The sequence below is a fragment of the Jaculus jaculus genome, chromosome 17, assembly GCF_020740685.1.
Source record: "Jaculus jaculus isolate mJacJac1 chromosome 17, mJacJac1.mat.Y.cur, whole genome shotgun sequence".
Classification (NCBI taxonomy): domain Eukaryota; kingdom Metazoa; phylum Chordata; class Mammalia; order Rodentia; family Dipodidae; genus Jaculus; species Jaculus jaculus.
In genome coordinates this window covers 15783489-15801056 of record NC_059118.1, presented here as the reverse complement: position 1 = coordinate 15801056, position 17568 = coordinate 15783489, and the positions used below count along the sequence as shown (strand labels likewise).

General features: G+C 48.3%; 1 protein-coding gene across 2 annotated transcripts in view; it reads left to right on the top strand.

Annotated features, from left to right (window-relative positions):
* Positions 1-17568, top strand: part of Ccdc12 (coiled-coil domain containing 12) — a 60322-nt gene that overhangs the window by 26554 nt on the left and 16200 nt on the right. For both annotated transcript variants that reach the window (XM_004662039.3, XM_045136328.1), the window contains one exon: positions 10465-10532. In XM_004662039.3, coding sequence (XP_004662096.2) covers positions 10465-10532 — 68 coding nt within the window. The remainder of the gene's footprint in view (positions 1-10464; positions 10533-17568) is intronic.

Here is a 17568-nt window from a genome sequence, read left to right as displayed (position 1 = left end):
CTAAGGTAGCACCAGCTCACTTGTCCCACAGAGATCCTGCAGTTTGCCTACAGCCCCACCATGGGTAAGCTTGGCACCATGATTAGCCCACCATCTGCCCAGTACAGGCCAGCTTTCTGTGCTTCCTCTATGCCATGATTCTTGCTGGACGGGGAGAGGCAGGGGCGCAGCTTGGAGCTTTTTGGAGCACCTAGGTGCTCAGAGGAACTGATTCTGCATGGTTCCTTGTAAAGGGAGAAGGGAGACTGGTTTTTGCCCTGCCCTCTGCATGACCTTCCAGCAGGTTCTTTCCTGCTGGGGTGGTGAGGGTGAAGCCCTGGGCACGGGGAAGAACCTGTGCTCACTGGGCTGTGCTAGCTTTTTCCTGTACCACCCCTCCCACTGGTCCTTTAAGAGGTGTGTTTGGAGACCCTCCATCCCTGCCATGCCCTTGACACCAATCCCTTCACCCCTTTCTCCCCACTTGGGAATCCAACAAGCTCTGGCTTTTTCTTCAGGAACTGCATCTTCTCAGACCTGGCCTGTGTATGTGCATGGTCAGTGAGCCTCAGTGCATCCAGCACCCAAAATAAGAACCCCCACCAAGCCCTGTGAATTCTCTGTGCCTACTTGTCCCTTTTCTCCTCCGCTCCCGTGCCAGCATGCAGTGCAGTACCTAGCACCAGGGAGCCAGTCAATATTTGTGACCAGTGAAGAGAATGTACTGGAGGAGTTACCTGCTGCTCCCCTTGAGCACTTGTGGCTGGTGGCCCGGTTGCACTTAGGACAAGAAGACAGGCTGGCAGGAGCCACACTGGCTCTGCCTTGCGTTCAAGATGGGGTATGAGTGGTAGGGCCCCCGGCCTCTCCTGGGCATGGGACCCACTTTTCCACTGCAGAAGGACACCTTGGCAGACACCGGCCTTCCTCAGACTCCAGACCTCTAGCTTCAGCCCTTGTCTTCCTAAAAGCCACCACACCCTTCTCTTTGTCACCTTAGCACTGCCACCTCTTTTGTCAAAGGCGCCTTCATTCTTTCAGTGAGTCACAGGGAGAACTTCATTCAGTCCTCCTGACTCCTCCCCGTCTCTCCACAGCCCTGCTTCTGACCTAGTTCCGGGCTCTTATCTCCAGCTTCCTTGCTGTACTCCAGCCTCCCGCCTAGCCCTTTGTTCTTTCTCTGCTCCCCAGCCTCTGGGGGATGGCGGCACCCATAGGAGAGCTGTGCCCCTGCTGGCCCGTCGCTGTGAGGGTGAACCCCAGCCTGCCCTGCCACACCCTGAGCCCCGAACAAGGAACCAGAAGACCCAACTTCTCTGAGGCATCATTTGGCTCGTTTTGTTGTCTCGGGCAGCCAGTCCTGTCTGCTCAGAGGATTGCCGAGCATGTCAGAGGAGACCTCTACAAAGGCCTGCTGGCCTGGCAGGCCTGTGGTCCCCAGCGCCCTTCTTAGGCCCCACTCCTCCGCGCTGTCCAGGAACTGTTGCCCACACACATACACTGCAGGCTTTTCTCCTCTCTCCCTCATCATCTCCTTCTTGTAATGGTGCTGTGATGTCACTATGACTGTCCTTGTTTTCACAGATGAGGAAGCCAAAGCCAGACAGGTGGTATAACCTGCCTAAGGCCACACAGCTAGGGTGAGATGGAACCGGATTTCCCATCCAGTTCCAACCTAGAGCACGTGTGCTGTACTGGTAGCAGGTGTCAGGCCTGTGGACACAGATAAGTTAGATAAGTGTCTGTCCTCAAAGAACTCACGGGCTGGTGGACAGGCAAAATGGATGCTCAGATAAGAAATCCCAACACCAGGTTAAATCCGAGGGCCTAGAATGAGGAGCCCCACAGCTCAGAGGAATCACAGTCTGCCCAGAAAAATCAGGATCATTTTTGTTGTTATTGCTGGAGCCCCCTCCACAGCCGCTGGGCAGAAAGGAGCCTACAGTTTTGGTCCAAGGCGTGGTGGTGTTCGGCCCAGGGCTTATCATTCCTTCTTCAGGGTGAGTCACACTCCATCAGCTGCCCTTCCCCTCTAAGTGCCCTTGGAACAGAGCTCCAGAGAGGAAGTCCCTCCACCCCAGTAGAGCCTTGGCACTGAAGCACTGGCAAGGGTGAAGTTGGGGAACCTTCCAGGTTTGCCCCAATCAGTCTTTTCCTCCCCCGCCTTCTCCAAAGCCCTGTATGCTTGCTCATCTTTTGTTTTTTTCCTCATCCTGATCTTGAATCAAAACTGGAAAAGCACAAACTTTCACCTCATAAGGAACTAGGTATATATGTATATATCAAACAAGAGAGTGAGAAGGCCTTCTGCCACTGCAAACAAACTCCAGATGCATACACCACTTTATGCATCTGGCTTTACATGGTACTGAGGATTTGAACCCAGGCTGTCAAGGTTTTGCAAGCAAACACCTTTATCTAAACACTGAGGCATCCATCTCACTCAGCCTTGGGACCTGAAGTTTTGAAGCCTGGATTTTTCAGGGGGCTGATCCCCATGGAAATCCATGTGGTGGTAGGACGTGGTCTGCCCCTGTCGACTCCTCTGGGGTCTCAGGTGTGGGCTGAGTGGCTAAGATGCCGCACTAGCTGGCGGCACGGCTCTCTCCTAGCTGTTACCTCCCTCCCTCAGCTCCTTCTTGGAAGTGAGGGCCCCTGGCTTCTAAAGAGCTGAGTCCTTAGGATCAGGGATGGGCTTGCTCCCTGTCCACTGAACTCAAGACCTCCATCTTTGGCATACTTGGCCCTGAGCCCTGAGCATAGTTCCCAGCCCTCAATTTAACCTTAACCACCCTTTAAGCACATACCCAACCACAAGCAGCAGCAGGTTGGGGCAAGTTCAGGTTAGGAGTGGAGATCTGATTGACCCTGGTTTCCTCTTTCCACAAGGAGTCTCCTTTTCAGTGTATTAACAGTATGGGTGGCAGCACCCCCCCCCCCAAAAAAAAAAGAATGGCACTGTTTCTAAAAGCAGCTCTGATCTCAGCCACGTTTCCTGTCTCTCCACGTGGCTGACAGGGCCATGTGTACAGACCCAGTTACTGCCAGCCCAAGCCTAAGCTGAGACACTGTTGGCCACCCAGCAGGACAGTGGGCAAGTTCTGCCACTGCAAACAAACTCCAGATGCATACACCATTTTATGCAACTGGCTTTACATGATACTGAGGATTTGAACCCAGGCTGTCAAGGTTTTGCAAGCAAACACCTTTATCTAAACACTGAGGCATCCATCTCCCTCAGCCATGGGACCTGAAGTTTTGAAGCCTGGATTTTTCAAGTTCTCCTTTGCGCCCGGCAGGGCTCCTGGCCTGTGGGTCAGCTCTGCAGGCAGTGACAGTGTCCTTGCTGTGCTCTTAACGTTTTTTGTCTTGTTTTCCGAGGTAGGGTCTTGCTTTAGCCCAGGCTGACCCGGAATTCACTGTGTAGTCTCAAGCTGTCTTAAGTTTTTAAAAAATTTATTTTTATTTTTATTTATTTGAAAGCAGGGAGAGAGGATGAAAGAGAGTGAATAGGGACACTCCAGGGTCTCTTGCCACCAGAAATGAACTACAGACACATGTCACTTTGTGCATCTGGCTTATGTGGGCACTGGAGAATTGAACCTGGACCATTAGGCTCTACAAATAAGCACCCTTCACTGCTGAGCCATTTCTCCAGCAACCCCTGTTTTGTTTTTTTTTTTTTTTCCTGAGGTAGGGTCTTACTCTAGCCCAGATTGACCTGGACTTCACTATGTAGTCTCAGGGCAGCCTCAGACTCATGGCAGTCCTCCTATGTGCTAAGATTAAAAGGTGTATACCACTACACCCAGCACTAATATATATATTTATTAATTTATTTGTTTATACCAGAGATGGGGAGAGAGAAAGGTGGAAACTATAGGTATTCCAGGGCCTCTTGCCACTGCAAACGAACTTCAGATGCATGTACCATTTTGTGCATCTGGCTTTATGTGGGTACTGGGGAATTGAACCCCAGCCATCAGGCTTTACAAACAAGCACCTTTAACTGCTGAGCCATCTTCCCAGACCTGCTTTTAAGTTTTTGTTAAGCAGTTATCACTTCCAGGAATGGTCTTCCTTCATTACACACCTGGTACAGTTCTTTTATATACATTTTATCTATTTATTTGCAGGGTGATGGGAGGGGAGGAGAGAGCTCCAGGGCCTCCTGCCACTGCAAACGACCTCCAGATGCATGTGCCACTTTGTGCATGTGGCTTTATATGGGTACTAGGGAATTGAATCTGGGCGTTCATATTTTGCAAGCAAGTGCCTTCACCCACTGAAGTCTCCCCAGCCCCTATATATAATATGACAAGAAATTTGTGTACTAATGATGGATGTGCTGGTTTATTTTTACATTAAGAACTAGGTCTTGGCTGAATTAGTGATATTGTAGGACACAGAGCCTCTTCAGTGTTTTTCAGAATGGATCAGTGTTTTGATTTTATACTCATCAAAGCTGAGAACACCGCTTCATATAAATACATAGTTCAAAATAGCAGAGGTATGTTTAGGGCCATTTCAGAAATTGTTGGGAATTCCAACCTAATAACCAAGCCAGAATTATTTAATGTTATCTTATAAAACAAGTCGGCACCTGAAAACAGTTTTTAAAATTAAACATTCCCACACAATCCAGTGTAAAGCTGTAATAATTTGATATTCACCATGCTGAAGAATGACAGTAGGAAGCTACTGTCTGCTCCTGTTAGTTAAGGCACTATGCTTCTCGAGGAGTAGATGACTCGGCGTGTGAGCAAGAGCACTGCGGTCCGCAGCCTTCAGAAACCTCGGTCGCAGTCCGCTGCTTGTTGCTGGTGGAAGGCGCCCGACCAAGAGCAGCTTGTGGGAGTAAAAGTTTATCTTGGCTTGCAGACTCCAGGGGAAAGCTTCATGATGGCAGGGGAAGACATGGCATGAGCTAAGGCTGGACATCACCTCCTGGCCAACATCAGGTGGACAACAGCAGGAAAGTGTGCCAAACACTGGCAAGGGGAAGCTGGCTACAATGCTCATAAGCCTGCCCCCCAAAACACATTGTCTCCAGGAGTCTCCAATTCCCAAATTGCCACCAGCTGGGGACCTAACATTTAGAACACCTAAGGTTATGGGGGACACCTGTATCAAACCACCACAGTCTCAAATCCGAGGCACGGTGCTTTAGCAGTGATGGCACACACAGTAAAAGTCTGTGAGTTGTGTGTTCAGATCCAGAGCGTCAGTGAGGTCCCTCCCTCAGTGTAACATAAGCAGGTGCTGCCAGAAACACCTTGGGTCATTACAGCGGAGGCTGGCTATCACATTTTGCCAAGCACTGGAAGGAAGCAGCAAGAGAGTGAGTTGAGCTCCTACTGGCAAGAGGAACTGGCCTATAACACTCTTATTCCCCCCACCCCTCCAGTGTAGGGTCTTTCTATAGTCCAGGTTGACCTGGAATCAACTATGTAGTCTCAGGGTGGCCTCGAACTCGCAGCAATACTCTTACCTCTGCCTCCCAAGTACTGGGATTAAAGGCGTGTGCCACCATGCCCGGCATCTATAACACTCTTTAAGCCCACTCACAAGCAACACTCCTCTTCTAGCAAGGCTCCACCTCCCAAATTGCCATAGGCTGGGGACCAAGTATTCAAAACCCACGAGGCTATGGAGAATATCTTCAAATCACCACAGCATATTTTGCCAAGTTTTCATGGCTCCCACGTTCAGTTATGTGACCCCCCCCCCACCTGTTAGGGTCATGACGTCCAGTTTAAGAAGCAGAGCTCTGTGACTAGTGGGGGTGGAGGGGAGTGTCTGGGAGCTTGGTTTAAGGATCTGAGGAGGTGGCCATAAGAAAGGAGCAGCAGTTGAGACAAGGAATTGGAAAGGAGGGAAAGACAACGCAAGGGTGTGGAGACAGGAGTTAAGACAGCCTGATTTAAAGGTCTCAGAATGGGTGAGGGGACCCCTAAGCCCTTGCCCACTGTCCTGCTGGGTGGCCAACAGTGTCTCAGCTTAGGCTTGGGCTGGCAGTAACTGGGTCTGTACACATGGCCCTGTCAGCCATGTGGAGAGACAGGAAATGTAGCTGAGATCAGAGCTGTTTTTAGAAACAATGCCATTCTTTTTTATATATATATATATTTTGTTCATTATTTATTTATTTACTTGAGAGCGACAGACACAGAGAGAAAGACAGGTAGAGGGAGAGAGAGAGAATGGGCGCGCCAGGGCTTCCAGCCACTGCAAACGAACTCCAGATGTGTGCACCCCCTTCGGGGTCCTTAGGCTTCACTGGCAAATGCTTAACTGCTAAGCCATCTCTCCAGCCTTTTTTCTTTATTTTTTTCAGTATTTATTTATTTGAGAGAGAGAATGGGCACGCCAAAGCCTCCTGGCAAGAGCTATGGGCCCAACCAGGACTGTGAACCAGACTTGCTACTAACCACCACAGGCAGGTTTTGTGACCTTGAGCAACTCGTTTCCTTTCTTTCCCTGACGACCAATTCCAGATTTCCCATGTGTTGAACTAAGAACCTGGATGAGGGGCTGGATTGATGGCTTAGTGGTTAAGACACTTGCCTGGGAAGTTTTAAGGACCCAGGTACCATTCCCCAGTATCTCCTTAAGCCAGATGCACAAGATGCCTCATGGATCCGGAGTTAATTTGCAGTGGTTAGAGGCCCTGTTGTGCCCATTTTCTGTCTCTTATCTGCCTCTCTCTCTCCGCCCCCCTCTCAAATAAATAAATTAAATATATATTTTTTATTTTAAAAGGACCTGGAGGGGGCGACCCTGTGATGTATCCAGTTCTGAGTTCTCCGAGTCTCTCAGTCTGGGGTAGGCTTCTAGGCTGGTGCACACCTCCTTCCAGCACAGGCCATGGGGTGTTGGCCAGGACCCAGCAAAAGCGAGTCTCTTTCTCAGAATGCTCGCTGTCCCTGGAGTCACTATTTACCAACAAAGCCAGAGTACATTTCATCCCCCACCCATGTGGCCAGTTCATTTGTCCACCTCCTGCCACCTGTGTGTGTTATGTTTGCCTGGAGTCACTACTCCATTCAGCATCCCAGGCTGGGTGGGGGGGGGGTCTTAATCTCAGCTGTCTATAAACCAGTGCTGTACCAACCCGCCAGACGGCTGGGCGGGTTTAAATGTCATTTAGATACCTGGGTGTTTTCTCACTTATTAATGAGTAACTTGGCCTTTGCCAGGGCACTTAAGTGTCTCTGGGGCTTCTGGAGGTGGTGGCGGCAGCCTGCCTGAGTTTGACCTTGCATCTGGCTGGGAAGGGGGGTCATGGTAGTGGCAAAACACTCCTCCCCTGTGGCTGCTCCTGTCTACCCAGCTCCTGCCTTCCTCTACCAGGTGCACAATGACCCTCGAGAAAGATGTCTCCCCTAGAGTGTGTGTGTGTTGGGGTGCGTGGGGGGCTTAGCTCGAGGTCTTTTTGCTCTTCTGCCCCCTCTCACTCATCTCGAGAATGTGTCACCAGCCCTTCCCTGAGGCAGAACCTCTGGCCTTCACAGTAGGAGGAACACTTGGAAAGTCCGGGCTTCTGGTGGCTTTGTGGGTGAGCCTTTAGCTGGAGAGGGGTGTCAGCCTGGTCTGCGGACGCCCAATCTAGGTTCCAAGCAGCCCATGAGCCACTTAGAGAACATGAACTTGTTTTCCAATTAAGCATTTGTGTTCTGCCCTTCCCTCCGGCTGTCATCAGCCTGGGCCTCGGAAGGCAGAGGCCAGAGAGCCCTCTGCAATGGGCCTCTACCTTCTGTGGGCATGGGCCTTTCCCTCCCTCCTCCCCCACTATCCAGTCTGTTCTTTGGACCACACACTCGCTACCTTTGCTCAAGCCATACTTCACCCCAGGAATGCTCTTCCACCTTCTGCTTCTTCATTGTGGGAGACCCAGATTCTGCCTCCCTCTCGGTAGGAAGTCCCTCAACCATCCCCAGAGAGCCATGTTGTCGATCTCACTTGTTATTTTGATCCTTCAGCCTCATGCCCATGAGACTTAGATGCCTTGGGGGCATCTTGATGTGTTCCTATTACAGAATACTTTTGGAGCTTTACCTCCCCTGTAGGTCATGTGAGGAATAGCAAGGAATAGCAGGGTCTAGTCCCTGCCCTGGAGATCACCGGAATAAGCACTGGCAGGAAGTGATATGGAGCAGGTGCCATCCCTGGGGTGGGGGGGTCATTGTCAGTGGCATATACCACCTTCTAGGAGAGGTGCCTCAGGCAGCTGTTCACTTGAAACTTCATGTCAGCTCCTGGTTATTCTCAGAGCCATCACAATAGATTGCAAGTAGAAGCAGCTTCCAGGTAGCATATCAGAGCACCACTCTAGTGAGTGTCAAAAGCAGGTCACCGCCAGTGACAGAGTGGCTGACACCTCCTGTGGGGGAGGGGGCTCACGCTGGCACGCAGGGCTCCGTCCTGGGCCTTGGCTCATATCCTCACCTGTGGCATGGCCACGTGCACTGACCCTGCCTGTGCATGCACGTGTCTGCGCCTTAGTTTGTTCACAGGGCCAGCCGATGCCATAGCAGTGATGGCAGAAATCAGGGATCCCAGGAACACTTTCCCTGCTGCAGATGGCACACACGTGTTGTCACCCTCAGGACACCTGAACTGCCAAGCATACAGTGATCAGGTGGAAATGAACATGACTTTTCTAAATTTAAGGGGGTGCCGCTGGAGAGATGGCTTAGCAGTTAAGGCACTTGCCTGCAAAACCAAAGGACCCCCATTCAAATCCCTAGGACCCACATAAGCCAGATGTACAAAGTGGCACACAATCTGAAGTTCCTTTGCAGCAGCTGGGGGCCGTGGCATGCCCTCCTCTCTCTATCTGCCTGTCTCCTTCTCTCTCTTAAATAAATAAATACATAAATAAGTATAAATAAAATAAATAAGGGGTACAAAAGAACCAGATTTAGAAGAAGTTTTTTCCATAAATCCATTGATTGGGTTCTTCTTGCCCCTGTCTCCCTCAGTACATCACTAGTCTGGATAGTAGTAAGTCTTGTTCCAGGTCTGGCCCTAGTCTGAATTATGTTACTTCTAAAGGGAACTAAGGGGCTGGAGAGATGGTTCAGCAGTTAAAGGCGCTCCCTTGTAAAGCCTGACGACCTCAGCTCAATTCCCTAGTACCTCATAAAGCCAGATGCACGAAGTGGCTCTTCCATTTAGAGTTCATTTGTAATGGCAAGAGGCCCTAGCTCACTAGTTCTTTTTTTCTCTCTGCAAATAAATAAAAATACTTTAAGATAATCATGGTGGTTTGATTCAGGTGTCCCCCATAAACTTAGGCGTCCTGAGTGCTAGGTTCCCAGCTGATGGAGATTTGGGAATCTCCTGGAGGAGTGTATTATTGGGGGCAGGCTTATGGGTGTTATAGCCATTTTCCTCTTGCCAACGTTTGGCACACTCTCCTGATCATGTTGTCCACCTGATGTTGGCCAGGAGATCATGTCCACCCTCTGCTCATGCCATCATTTCCCCCTTCCATTACGGAGCTTCCCCTTGAGTCTGTAAGCCAAAATAAACCTTTTTTTTCCCCCACAAGCTGCTCTTGGTCAGGTGATTTCTGCTAGCAATGCGAACCTGATTGCAACAATAATAAAAGGAGTCAGGCATGGTGACGCACTCCCAGCACTTGGGAGGTAGAAGGATTGCTGTGTGTTCAAGGCCACCTTGAGACTACATAGTGAATTCCAGGTCAGCCTGGGCTACAGCAAGACCCTACCTTGGAAAAAGAATAAAATAAAAACAAAAGGAATAAATAAGTATTTCTGGAAGGGTCTCTGGCCTGGAAGGAAAGCTGAAAGTCCTGGCCTCACATCTTGCCCAGGCTGCTGGTAACCATTCTTCTCCCAGTTTTCCCCAGCTCAGTGGGAAGGTTCCTTTCAGACCTTTCAAGGTAGCTAGTATCCTTCTAGAGCTGACCAGCTCTGTTCTCACCACCAAAAACTTTTCCAGCATTTTTTGTTTGTTTGTTTGTTTGTCTTTGAGGATTACCATGTGCCTGGACTGTGCTGGATAATGGATTTTTTTTTTTTTTTTTGGCTGGACATGGTGGCACCTGCCTTTGTGAGAGAGAGAGGAGAAATAATTAGTGTGCCAGGGCCTCCACTCACTGGGATTCAAACTCCAGATGCATGCACCACCTTGTGCCCATGTGCAATTTTGCACACTTGCCTCACCTTGAATGTCTGGCTTACATGGGACCTGGAGAGTGTAACATGGGTCCTTAGCCTTTGTAGGCCAGCTCCTTAACTGTTAAGCCATCTCTCCAGCCCTGGATTATGGATTTTTAAATTCTGTCCAGGCAGTGAGGGATTGGGAGTCAGGTACCTCCAGCATTATGCCATTAGATACCAGAAGGCCACACTGATCCTTGCCAGAGTACCTGGCCCTGAATGTACCAGTCCCTGGTGGTATGGAATAGAATAGACTGTTCATCTGAGTACGTGGGTTTTTTTCCTCTCTTTGCAGGACAAGGAAGATGGAGAACCAAAGACCAAGCAGCTAAGAGAAGAGGAGGAAGAAGGCGAGAAGCACAGGTACTGCCTGTGGGGAGCTCTCACCGTGCCACTGCTCTGCTCTCTGCACCGGCACCCGCCAGTGTCTGGGGCTCCACGTCCTCTCAACTCTCCCTCTAGCTGGGACCTTTCCTGCATCCTGGCTCTGTTCACCGTCTCTCAGCCACCAGTGTCTTCTTTCTGACTTCATGTATATCTTTTATATAACCTTTCACACACACACACACACACACACACACACCCCTTTACCTGGGCTCTGCCTAAGCACTGTGGCCTTGTTTGTCCTGTCTTCCCTGGCTAGTTGGCAACATTTCTGAACAGTGTTATCGGCTTACAATGCCTTCTCAGCCTAAATTCATCTTTTTTTTGTTTGTTTGTTTTTTTGTTTTTTGGTGATTCGAGGTAGGGTCTAGCTCTGGCTGACCTGGAATTTACTATGTAGTCTCAAACTCATGGTGATCCTCCTACCCCTGCCTCCCGAGTGCTAGGGTTAAAGGTATGTGCCACTATGATCAGTTCATCTAGCTATCTATCTTTCTATCTTTCTTTTTTGAGACAGGATCTCATGTCTCAAGTAGCCCAGGCTGCCCTCGAGTTCTCTAGGTAGCTGAGATGGCCTTGCTAGGTTCATAAGTGTGCATCACCTGGACATTCCTTCTGCTTGTAGAGCTCAGAGACGGCCTCTTCTTTCTCTGGCTTATACTCTCTTCAGTAGTTCATTTAGAGTGTTTATCTTTTCAAAAAAAATTTTAAATCTGTGTGTGTATAGGTGTGTGTGTGTGTCACAGTACACTCATGGGGAAGTCCACTTTCTGTGAGATCGGATCTCTTGTGGCTACAAACGAGTCTGGTCCATGAACTTTGGATTCTGGCTCTGCCTCCTGTTGTTTTAGGTGCTCTGGGATCACAAATGCATATGTCATTTTGTAACCAGCTTTATGTGGGTACTAGGGAATTGAACTCAGGCTAGAAGGCTTTGCAAGCAAGCACCTTTGACTGCTGAGCCATTTCCCCAGTCCCTGGAGTGTTTATCTTACTTTGTCCAATACTGTTGTTTGGTTGAGTCCATTTAAGTTGCCTAGCCCAGCACATTGGGAGGTCCTTGGATCCTTTTCTCTCCTGGTGGCAGCTGTGAGGTCTTCCCCTCCAGTCTTGATGGTATCATCCAAAGAGTTTTCCACCACCCCTTCCCCCCAAAACAACATAGGGAGCTGGAGAGATGGTTTAGTAGTAAAGGTGCTTGCCCACAAAGCCTGTGGACCCATGATCAGACTTCATATAGACAAGTGACCTTCATTCCCTCCACTCTTGGCAGCTTCCTCCAGTCACAGGGTCTGTACAGGCACCTGCTACTTGGGGAATTGGGATTGGTACAGGGGGTGGGTCAGCTGTGGGTGCAGTGGGGGCGGGGAGGCAGAATTTTCCAGAGGAAGTTGGGAAGGTATGCCAGAACAGGCCTTTCTATTACCACAGCCCTTCGCCATCAGGAAAGAATGTCCCCAAGAGCAGGCCCTCATCTCTGCCAATTAAAAAGTCCCTGTGCTCTGGCCTCTTGGCAGCCCTACAGGGTCCTTACTGCCTCTCTTGGCTCCATTCCATTCTCAGAGGTTTATGAGGATAGAATGGGTCCCCTGGCACTGGGCTGTGTGGTTTTCGTGGGCATTGTAGCCCCTAGCACTTTAGGGTCCTTTTGCCAAGTGATCCCAGACTTGTGTGATTTGGGGGTGGACTACTTAAAGAGTCCTTTTTTTTTTTTTTTTTTTTTTCCTGGATTGTTCTGATGTTCTCTGTTGCTGAGGAGAACCGTGGGTTTTCTTTGGGGTCCTCTTTGATATGCTGGGTCATCTCTTCTAGTCCTTCTTGCTGAGAAAGAAGGGTCATTGGTTAGCAGTGAGTGGGTCACTCAGTAAGAGGCTTAAATGTTGGACCATGTGGTTGAATCTCATATATGGTGCTGAGGGAAAGAAAAAACAGGTTTCAGCACTGAGACATACAAGAAAAGAGCCCACGTATCAAGTTCAGAACACAGTGATATATTCATGTCGTTCACTTAGTACTGATGCCGCTGCTCTGCTCTGTGTGGGACAACATTGTAGATCCCCTGGGAGGTGGCCCAGTGACATTCTCTAGAAAGACACAGACTGTTTACGAAAGAGGAAGTGTGATATGGTGTTAGGTGCCACAAAAAAGCATAGTGTGAGCATGTGGGGTGCGATGGCCAGGGGTGACAGTGCAAATAAGAGAGGAAGCTGCACCAGGGAAGGCTATGGCTGTTTGTGATGTGTGGTTTTGTTTTTATTATCTATTTTATTTATTTGAGAAAAAGAGAGAGAGAATGTGCATGCCAAGGCCTCCAGCCTGTGCATCTGGCTGATGTGGATACTGGTAAATTGAACCTGGGTCTTAACTTCTAAAAGCCATGCCTCCAGCCCCTGATTGTATTTTTACTTTATTTACTTATTTATCTTTGTTGTTTTTTTTTAATATATTTTTTTTATTTTAAAGAGAGAGAGAATGGGTGCACCAGGGCATCCAGCCACTGCAAACAAACTCCAGACCCATACACCCCCTTGTGCATTTGGCTTACGTGGGTCCTGGAGAACTGAACTGGGATCCTTTGGCTTTGTAGGCAAAAACCTTAACTGCTAAGCCATCTCTACACCCTGTTGTTGTTTTTTCAAGGTCAGGTCTCACTCTAGCCCAGGCTGACCTGGAATTCACTGTGTGGTCTCTGGTACATCAATCCTACCTCAGCCTACTGGGTGCTGGGATTAAAGGTGTGCACCACCACTCCCAGCTTTTTATTTTATTTTATTATTTTTTTTTGAGGCAAGCCCAACAGACTGGCCTTTTGTGTGTGTGTCGGGCGGGGGGGGGGGGTCATTCAAAGTAGCGTCTCACTGTAGCCCAGGTTGACTTGGAATTCACTATGTAGTATCAGGGTGGCATCAAACTCACATGATTCTCCTACCTCTGCTTTCCAAGTGCTGGGATTAAAGGCATGTGCCACCATACCCATCTTATTTTATTTATTTTTTTTATGAAAGAGAGAGGGAGAGAATTGGTGTACCAGGGCCTCCAACCAGTGCAGTTAAACTCCAGACACATGCACCACCTTGTGTGCATGTGCGACCTTGCGTCTTTGTGTCACTGTGCGTCTGGCTTACGTGGAACTGGAGAGTCGAACATGGGTCCTTAGGCTTTACAGGCAACTGCCATAACTACTAAGCCATCTTTCCAGCCTAGTCTCTGATTTTTTTTTTTTTTAAGTAAGACACACCTCAGAACATGAGTATGGGCTTCTCTAACCTTTTTTAAAAAAATAATTTATTTTTACTTATTTGACAGAGAAAGAGGGAGAGAAAGAATGAATGGGTGCACCAGGGCCTATAGCCACTGCAAACAAACTCCAGATGCATGTGCCACCTTGTGCATCTGGCTAATGTGGGTCCCTTGGAATTGAATCTGGGTCCTTTGGCTTTGCAGGCAAATAGCTTAACCACTAAGCCGTCCTCCAGCCTTTTTATTTATTTAAAAAAATTTTTTTTTTGAGGTAGGATCTCACTCTGGCCCAGGCTGACATGGAATTAACTATGTAGTCTCAGGGTAACTCCCAAGTGCTGGGATTAAAGGTGTGTGCCACCATGCCCCAGCCTGATTTTATTTTATTAAAATTTTATTTACTTATTTGCAAGCAAAGAGAGAGAGAGAGTGACAGAGAAGACAGACAGACAGAGAGAGAATGGGCATGCCAGGGCCTGTAGCTACTGCAAACAAACTCCAGATGAATGTGCCCCTTGTGCATCTGGCTTACATGGGTCCTGGGGAATTGAACCTGGGTCCTTTGGCTTTGCAGGCAAATGCCTTAACCACTAAGCCATCTCTCCAGCCCCTGATTTTATTTTTAAATAGACAAAACAGAAGGATAAGCCTGTCTCAAAAGTATTGCAAGGGCTGAAGAAATGGCTTAGTGTTTAAGTGCTTGCCTGCGAAGCCTAAGGACCCCAGTTCGAGGCTCAATTCCCCAGGACCCACGTTAGCCAGATGCACAAGGTGGCGTATGTGTGTATGTATGTATGTATATATGGATGTATGTATATTGTAAAATGTGGCTTTTCTTATCTAGAGAAGACAAACAGGAGTTATGCTGCTCTCTCCACTGTTTTGTTCTGTGTGCCTGACATACTTCATAATGACTGTGAGAGAGCTGGAGAGATAGATCAGTGGTTAAGGTGCTTGCCTGCAAAGCATAAAGACCCAGGTTAAATTCTCCAGTACCCACATAAGGCCAGATACACAAGGCAGCGCATGTGCCTGGAGTTCATTTGCAGTGGCCGAAGACCCTGGCATGCCCATTGACTGCTATCTGCCTCTGTATCTGACTCTCAAATAAATATATAAATAAAATTCCTTTAAAAAAATTTTTTAAAGAAGCCAGGTGTGGTGACACACACCTTTAATTCCAGCACTCCACAGACAGAGGTAGGAGGATTGCTGTGAGTTTGGGGCCACTGTGAGACTACAAAGTGAAGTCCAGGTTAGCCTGGGCTACAGTGAGACTCTACCTGGGAAAACAAAAAGATAAAAATAAAGAAGAGCAAGTTGCAGCACAAACTTGTGTCTACCCTGGGAGTGGGGACCTCTCTCCTCATCCATACCCTGGGGTTTGGAGAAATAAATAAATAATAAATAAATGTATGCATGTTGAAGCAATTCTGGTAGGAATTAAGCAGATTAAGTGAACTCCGACTTGGGAAGTAGCATCTGAGTTTGTGATCTGGCCCTGCAAATTATTAGCTTCTGAATCCAGACTCAGAGGCAAGTCGCATTGCCTCAGTGAGCTCTCATATCTTCACCTCACCAGTGGGAAATAAAGTAAAACTTGCTTCACCTGGTGTGGAGCAAACACCATACTTTTGCCAGCCAGTGATAGGGCTCTGGGCACAAGGAGGGCACTCAGAGGCCCTCCCAAAAGAACCATCTCTGGTTGGAGATTTAGCTCAGCGGACGGTCCTGGGTTCATTCCCAGCACCCAGGGAAAAAAATCACACACATGCAAAAGAATTGCCTGTGGACACAGCTTGAACAGGCAAAAGACAGAAAGCATAGCTCACTCTAGAAATAGGACAGTAGTTGGGGGGCAGCAAAGTGGGTTGATGGGAGTAAAAATGAGCTTATGTGACCAAGAGATGATGAGGAGGAGCCAGTGCAGATCTGGCCGCACTCACTTGGCACATCAGCTAGTCCTTGGCAGGAAGCTGGGCGGCCTCATTTTACAGACTCAGTTGTCTGAGCAGAAACTCCAAGACCAGAGTATGCAGCTCCTGAAGATGTGGAATGCCTGGCCAGATTGGAGGCAGGCACCCCTGGACCCTCTCACCAACTATGCTGGGGTCATTCTCCTTTCTCTGCGCCCAGGCTTCTGCCTCACTTTTTCTAGAATTAGGTTGGCTATTCTAGTTCTCATATCTTTCTATATAAATGTTTATAATCAATCTGGACTTAGTGGCATCTTATACCTTCACTTCAGCTTCAGGAGGCTGGGTCAGAAGGATTGCCACAAATTTGAGACCAGCCTTGGACTACATAGTGGGTTTCCGAGCCCAGGCTGAGCTAGTGTGAGACCTTGTCTCAATAAATAAATAAATAAAATCTAGTGCTGGAGATATGACTCAGCGGTTATGGTACTTGCTTGCAAAGCTAATGATCCAGGTTCAGTTCCCCAGTACCCTTGTAAAGCTGTGTGCCCCAAAGTGGTACATGCGTCTGGAGTTTGTTTGCAACAGCTAGAGGCCCTACTATGCCCATTCTATCTCTGTCTTCTCTCCTCTCTCTTTCTGCATACAAATAAAAAATAAAAATATTTTTAAAAAGTCCAGAAACAACCAAGCAATTTTCGGGAGGCGTTGCTGAGGAGATGGCTTAGTCAGTAAAATACTTGCTGCACAAGCATGAGGACCTGAGTGTGGACTCCCAGCACCCTCATAAAACTCCAGGCAAGCTGGTGCAAGCCCCTATGTAATCCAGGGCTGGGGAGACAGTTGCAAGAGGATCCTCAGGGCTTGCTGGCTAGCTTGTCTTGTCTTAGCTGAATCAGTGAGCTCCAGATTCAGTGAGAGAACCTGTCTCAATTAGACAGAGAGACAGATAGATAAGTATATGCATGAATAAATAAGGTGAAGAGAAATACAAGAAGACACCTGACTTGGACCTCTGGCCTCCGTACATGTACACGTGTGCACTTGCACATAAACATATGTATAAGCATGTATACACCATGCACATACACATGAAAATACACACACATATATACACAAAAATATATTTTTATAACCAACTTGGCAGTGTCTGTTTAAAAACGTTTGCTGGCCAGGCATGGTGGCACACACTTTTTTAAATTTTTAATTTTTTTTTTTTTTTTTTTTTGCACACACTTTTAATCCCAGCACTCAGGGGCCAGAGGTAGGAGGATCGCCATGAGTTCAAAGCCACTCTGAGACTACAGAGTGGAATCCAGGTCAGCCTGGGCTAGAGTGAGACCCTACCTCAAAAAAAACAAATAAATAAACTCTCACTCTAACCCAGGCTGACCTTGGAATTCACTATGTAGTTTCAGGTGGTCTTGAATTCACGGCAATCCCCTTACCTCTGACTCCCAGTGTAGGGACTAAAGGCGTGCACCACCACGCCCAGCGATCACACATTCTTTTTTTTTAAATTTATTTATTTGAGAGCGACAGAGAGAGAGAGAAAGAGGCAGAGAGAGGGAGGGAGAGAATGGGCACGCCAGGGCTGAAAACGAACTCCAGATGCTTGCGCCCCCTTGTGCATCTGGATAACATGGGTCCTGGGGAATTGAGCCTCGAACCAGGGTCCTTAGGCGTCACAGGCAAGCGCTTAACTGCTAAGCCATCTCTCCAGCCCACACATTCCTTTGTGAAAGTTTGACTTCTCTCCTAGGATAAATCCTGTCCTGTTGTTATACAGCCAGACCTCTATTAGGTGGGAGTGAGGCCCAGCAGGTCAATCAGCTCAGGCCAGTCTCTAGGGAGGAAGG